General features: G+C 36.9%; 1 protein-coding gene across 1 annotated transcript in view; it reads right to left on the minus strand.

Moving 5' to 3' along the window:
- LOC149131869 (uncharacterized) overlaps positions 1–7,500 on the minus strand; it is a 63,969-nt gene that overhangs the window by 40,569 nt on the left and 15,900 nt on the right. The window contains exon 2 of the mRNA XM_089337682.1: positions 6,294–6,533. Within this exon, the coding sequence (XP_089193808.1) occupies positions 6,294–6,533 (240 nt within the window). The remainder of the gene's footprint in view (positions 1–6,293; positions 6,534–7,500) is intronic.

Consider the following 7,500-nt stretch of genomic DNA (forward strand, 5'->3'; position numbering starts at 1 on the left):
TATATAATTATATATATACATACACACGTAGGTCCTCAACCATACTCTCACATACACATACACATGCACACACATATATGCAAATACCCATCTATATACACAATGTACAAGTGTAAAAAGATTGTAAATTACGTATACTTATACGATTCAAATTTTAATGGTTCGTAAGCATTCTTTCCATCTCAGTCTGTCTGTATCTGTGATTGCTATGACAAACGCACACATACACATGCACAGACACACACACACGCACGAACGCACACGCGTGCATACACACATGCACACACGCACTCACACACTGTTTATAGAATCATACTAAAGTTTCTTCAAGTATAGCAATTTCTTAAGCAGAAAGGACATACAAAGGACTCATATACATAAAAATACACAGACAAGTGTACGCACTCACTCACACACCCATTTACAATCATCAACAGACATGTGTGAATATTATATAATATAAATATTACGCATATGAAAATATGTAGATATAATCATACATATATTCATTTAAAACGACATATACACACGCTCCCCTCATTTATTTATTTATCTATCTATCTATCTATCTATCTATCTATCTATCTATCTATCTATCTATCTATCTGTCTGTCTGTCTGTCTGTCTGTCTGTGTTATGTTCCAAAAATTTAACAAAAACACAACAAACGGAAAATTCACATACAAGACATAACTCATTCCTCATCAGTCATCGTCCAAATGATCACAGCAATCTCGTGCCTTTAACGATAATATTGTTCACTTTCGATGGCGTCAGCGCCTTGAAGCCACTGGGAATAGCTAGCGAATGTACAACACAATGTGGATATGCGAGTTATTGCGATATTAATAACCTGGTGTTAAAACTCATTATACATATGCTTCAGAACAAAACCTCAATGGAGTACGGAGTAATAATAATAAATTAAATAAATGACAACGGATGAAGCTCTGATGAAGCTGTAGGGTAATACACAAGCACTCAATTATGAGTGTATTGCATCTCATAGCAGAAACAACCGTAAGCTGGTGAAGTTCATAACGTGATTTCTTGTTCCCTTGTTACTCATTTAATTTCTTACACACACATACACACAGACACACACACACACACTCATACACACACGCGTGCATGCACTGATTGACATTCAGCTATGCTCCATATGTGTGTGTGTGTGTGTGTGTGTGTGTGTGTATGTATATGGATGGGGAATGGATGAATGTGGGCGAGTGAGTGCACGTGCGTGCATGTGAACACGTATGCTCTTGATCGAACTGTAATATCAAGTATATACAAGGAGCACATAACATAACAAATAAAGACATAAGATAAAAAAAAGGAAAAAAACTACAACAAAAACAAGCAAAAGCCAAAAACAAATAAAAACAACAGACGGGAAAAAATAAAAACAAAATAATAATAATAATAATAATAATAATAATGACATCAAATTTTGCTACAAGGGCAGCAAATTTTGGGGAGGGGATGAGTCGATTACATCAATAATAATAATAATAATAATAATAATAATAATAATAATGATAATAATATAATGATCTCATTTATTTGCCACCAGGGCGAAGGATGAGGGGGACAGTACAAAGACAGACATAAAGTGTCTGTGTGGTTTTTTTTTACATATAATGAAACGTAAAAAAAAAGTGAAAGAAAGAAAGAAAGTAAGTATACACGGTATAGACTGAAAACGAAGGGACACACGCATAGCATACAGAGGTTTAAAAGAAAAACAAGAAGAAGAAAACAAGACGCGAAATACAAATGTCAAAGAAGCGAAGTATGGCAGCGTAGAATACTTGCAGAAAAGTCAAGGAGTAAAAGATGTGACTATATGGAAGGTATGTGCGGTGCTGTTTCGTGTGAAGAGATGGTCAGTAATATGAATGATTCTATAAGTAGCGGAAGTAAGTTACAGGATTAAGATGTCGTTTATACCAATGGTATTTTGTCATAGTTAGAAGTATCGTGGTATTATTCCGTGCGGTTGGTTTTCAGTTTTATCACCATTTTCGTAATGATATTACCTGATTTGTAAATTCCGCCGGGGGTCCACTTTGCTTTTCATCCTTTCGGGGTTGATAAATTAAGTACCAAATTTCGGGGCCTTGTGCTTAAAATAGAAAAGAATATTACCTGATTTGTAAATCATACTACTTTCCATTGAGTCACCTTATCTAACCATCCGTCCGTCCGTCTGTTTATCTATCTATCTGTCTGTCTGTCTATCTATCTATCACTGTGTTTGTATATCTGTGTGTCTGTCTGTCAGTCAGTCCGATGATGGCTTAGCTGACCGAAACTTCGAAGTCACTGGCACACGCACCCAATAAATAAAGAAATATTTGGGACAATTCTTAGAAAATGTGACACGTGTGACAAAAGTCTCTCACAAATCAGTCAATCAGTAAACGATTGAACTATAGCCAGTGTGCATGTTCTTTATTGACAGAATGACTCTCCCGAAATACTATCCGTTTCATGGAAAACATTGCGAAATAAACACAACACACAAAGAAATCAATTCTCTTTTATTATGGCCGTTGTCTTGTTCTTTCTTCCGCTTCACATGTACTTTCACTTCTACCTTCTCATTCCTCCACTATTTTCTCTCTTTCTTGGCTTTTCATAACCTTTATTTCTGTGTTATTTTAATTTTCATATAATTTTCTACTCCATAAATAATCTCATATTCCCATATTCTCATAATCTCTATAATCAGCTTTTATCTGATTTAACTTCACTCCACCCGATTGGACACATACATATATATCTTAGTTAAATATGTAGCTAGTCGGATGGACTAACCGGCCGTTAATTGAGTCGAGTAGTAGCATAGAAGTCGTGCTTCATTTTGTTTTGATAAATTGGGCCACAGATAGCTAAAATTAAACATGTAGACTTCATACGTAACCTTTTAACTGTTGCTTTTCCATGGATAGGAACTATACAAATATTTGAATAGGCTCGTACAATGGCAAAGCTAAATAGTATACAGCCCGAGGCAACTCACGAATTTGCCTCTCTCTCCTGGCCCTCGGGCCTACACAGGCTTATACAGCAGACTAAAAAGTATCATCCCCATAAAAGCGTCGCCCAAGATGTAAAGTAAAGGCAACATAGTTCTACCCACCCACCCACCCACTCACCCACCCACCCACTCACCCACCCATATTCCAGTGATGGCTTGGATCTGCAGTCTTCGAATCAGCTTTCTTTCTGGTTTTGAGAAGACTAATTTCTCAAAATTGGTATTTAGGCATATTGGTATGTATGTATGTATGTATGTATGTATGTATGTATGTATGTATGTATGTATGTGTGTGTGTATGCCTGTGTATGTAATTATGTGTACGCTCACACACACACACACACACACACACACACACACACACACACACACACACACACACGTGGGTGTGGCATCTTTCTCCAAACCACTCGAAAAGAACAACAGTGGCAAAGGTTTTCTCGCTGTCCTTTTCCTTCACGATGTAATTGCCCCATTATGTTAGTGACGTCATGCAAAAGCACGACTCTTCATTTACCCGTAACCAGTCATCTATTAAGCTATCACAATATCACCACCGGGGGGAAATCCCCCAAAAGTAACAACTCAACCACCCGTCTTCTATACAATGATTTGCACCCGAGTATCACTAACTGCTACTTTCAAGTATATATATAAGTATAGCTCCACTTTTAGTCACTGACATCTTCCCGTCACAGCGTACATTAAAATGACGACGGCGACGACGACGACGACGACGACGACGACCATGGCTACCCCTTCCACCATCACCATCACCACCATCACCACTACTACTACCACTACTACCACTACCACCCACCTTTGCCATTTATCGTCATTAATATTACGACTTCCATCACAACTGCCATCGCAACATCCACCACCGCCGCCGCCACCACAATCACCGCACCTCCACCTACATCTTCCAACCGCCGCCATTACCGTCACCACCAACCCCGCCACGCCCTTCATTAATTAACACGGCTCTATTAAAGAGGTGCTAGAAGTTTGAAGCTCTTCACTTACTTCCGCCAATTACATTTGTGTCGGGAAAACCAACTCGGCATTCAACTATCATAGAGCTTTATACCATCGTTATGACCACCACTACAACCACAACCACCACAACTACGACCATTACATCTACGACCAACACTACTACTACTTCCACTATTACTACTACCGCAATCCCCATCATCACCACCAACACCATAACCGATACCACATAAAACTCGTGCATTGACTGTCGGTTTTTAATTATTTGAACAAATGTACAGCATTTGTTATATATTCAATAGGAGTTCAATAAACGACATAGAACTTTACTATTACTGGACCAATTCAGGAGTCAGGGCCGTGATGTGAGTCTTAAATAAGCAAGCATTAACGCTAATGGTCGTGCTCCAGCATGGCTACAACCTCTGGCAGAAATTGATAGTAGAATAATTGAAAATATAGTAATCTCTCGCCATATCGCGGTTCACTTATCGCGGTTTACCTATCGCGATTTATTATTTAAGCTTACGCCGATTCCTCCGTGGTGTTGTTTTGCGTTTATAATAAAATAAATATATACAAATTATAAAAATAATAAAAAAAAGTTATACAGTACAGTGCTGTTTCTATTTCGCGGATTTTCACCTATCGCGGGAGGTTTTGGAACGTAACACCCGCGATAGTCGAGAGATTACTGTGCATAAATAATTAAAAAAATGCTGGTACTCCGTCAGTTGCGGCGATGAGGGTTCTAGTTGATATGGTCAACGGAGCAGGCTGCACATGAAATTAACGTCCAGTGCATGTGGTTGAGTACTTCACAAACACGCGTGTCTTTAACGTAGTTCTCAGGGAGATTTAGCATGACACAGAATGTGGCAAAGCTGAGCTTTTGAATTACGGGTAGAATTCTTGTCCTTTTTTTTTTTTGTCAGCTGAGTGGACTGGAGCAACGAGAAATACAGGAATCGCCGGCCAGAAACCAAACTCACGATTTTGTGACCGTGAGCCGGATCCTCCCAACCACTTAGCTACGCACCTTCACAATAAATAAATAAATAAATAAATTGTATAAATTGAAGAAAGAAAATTTTGGCTTTGAATAAAAAGTGTTACAACGCTGCTTAAAGAAACAATGCACGTTGCATATATTTGCATGGTTTACACGTGACAGTCAAATCGATTGCAAGGGTGACACATTTATGAAATTCAATCTTCACTCACGCACACCTTATTTTTAAATGTTTGGGCGACATTCTAGAGCGACCTTGATGTAAATATATGTGTTTCTTTTGAGACGAATGATTTACTGATTTTGATATGTCCGTGAGATAATTCACACGGAAATTGTACTACTACACATGCGCACAGACACACGTATGCACACACATGCACACATGCACATTCGCACGCATACACACACACACATACACACGCACGTACTCATGCACGCAGGGCCATACAAGCATTCAGCAACGCAGATATACATTCACATGTAGAAGCCCGCACAAATATACGCACACGTAATTATGTGCATACGTATACCTGCTCATTCGCATGCACCCGCGATACATAAATTACAAAAGTAAAACTATTACTTGAAAATAATAATAATAATAATGATAATAATAATAATAATAAGGAAAAAAATGCCTTCTAATTGATGTTTCAATACCAGCAGATGACAACGTTTCTCTAAAAGAAATGGAAAAACTTTCAAAATACAAAGACCTGGAAATAGAGATAACTCGAATGTGGAATCTAAAAACAGAAACAATTCCTATCATAGTAGGTGCCTTAGGTATAATAAAAAAATATTCAGACAAATACATAACAAAAACACCAGGACTTACAAATATATATAACATACAGAAAATTGCACTACTGGGTACTGCACACATTCTACGCAAAACACTTTCAATACAGTAAACATAAGAGCACCACAGCAAACCACAGCACATACCCAAGGCGCACAGAGCTGCGCTCGGTAGTGAAGTGAAAGCACGTTATAAAAATAAAACTACTGAATAATAATAATAATAAATAATATATAATATATATATATGCATATATGGGCACAGGACGTCACCGACGGTGCAATTAACATGAAAAACGCAAACAAACGCGTTAAATACGTACAACGAGAAAAAATGGAAAACAGGAGAAGTAAACACAGAGAAAGAACCCTTCATGTTTGTAATTCATATACAACTATATTATTTACGACAATAAAAATACCAAGTGAAGTTACTTTCAAAATAGAAAGTTTAATCTCTGTATGAAAGCCCGGACGCCCACAAGTCGTCGATTGTCGCTGATTTTTGTTAAATAGATCACAGACGATATGACCTGTCACGAATCCTTTATTCGAGTCTGGATTATCCAATGAGTTATCCTTCTCGTTGTTATTTACTGTGCCGTGACAACCCGATTTCATTATTTTCCTTTTCATAATTTGTAATTGTTGATTTTCATTTTGGTTTTGGTAAACCTACATAAAAATAAAAAAGAAAAAAAAAAACAAGAGAATAAGTATATGACGTCACTTATAACAAATATGTGACGTCAGCTACTAAGAAATATGACGTAAATTTTTATGAAATCTTAAAACAAAAGCTGTCAGTTAAACTTAAGTATACACGATTCTAAACTTCCTGATAACATTGTTGCTTTGGTAAATTGAATCTCGGCAGCTGTGTGTGGTGTGTGTGCGTGTGGATGAGTTGTGTTTTGCATGTGTGTGAGTGTGTTTGTGCGCGCATGCGTGCGACTGGCTTATTTGTCTCTAGAGAACCGAATTAGTCTCAAGTCTTAAAAATAGATCTATCTTTCGTTTAATATATAGATATCTCGCTATATATATATATATATATATATATATATATATATATATATATATATATATATACGTATGTAAGTATACACACAGGTATACATACATATATGCTATATACACATATATAAATACATATGAACATACACACATGCTCAAACATATATATATTCCAAGCGTGACCAGTTCAAAAAGAAGCTATGTTCGGCCACATGGAATAAAGTACTCAAAGTTTAAGCATGAGCTGGAATAAATATTTAATCCATAATCATTAGTCCGATATGATAGAATATATCAAACTAACGATAATGGATTACACACACACACACACACACACACACACACGTAACTCAGATAACCAGAATTATTCACTGCTGAATATTTTTTATTTCTATTTCTATTTTTATTTTTATTTTTTATCTTATACTTGTATTGAATTTTTGTGAATCTCTGAAGAGGCCTAGCGAATCATACATGTACCCCCATTACATCATTTTCATCTGCTGATTACTCCGACACACAGGAGCTATAGGGATAGAATGGGGCATGCCAACGCTAGGCCGAAACAGCTGTAAGTTTCTGTTTATTCTCCAATTGCTAAATGTACTTTATATTTATAACCTTA

The sequence above is a fragment of the Octopus bimaculoides genome, chromosome 19 (genome assembly GCF_046866305.1).
Source record: "Octopus bimaculoides isolate indiv1 chromosome 19, ASM4686630v1, whole genome shotgun sequence".
NCBI lineage: Eukaryota > Metazoa > Mollusca > Cephalopoda > Octopoda > Octopodidae > Octopus > Octopus bimaculoides.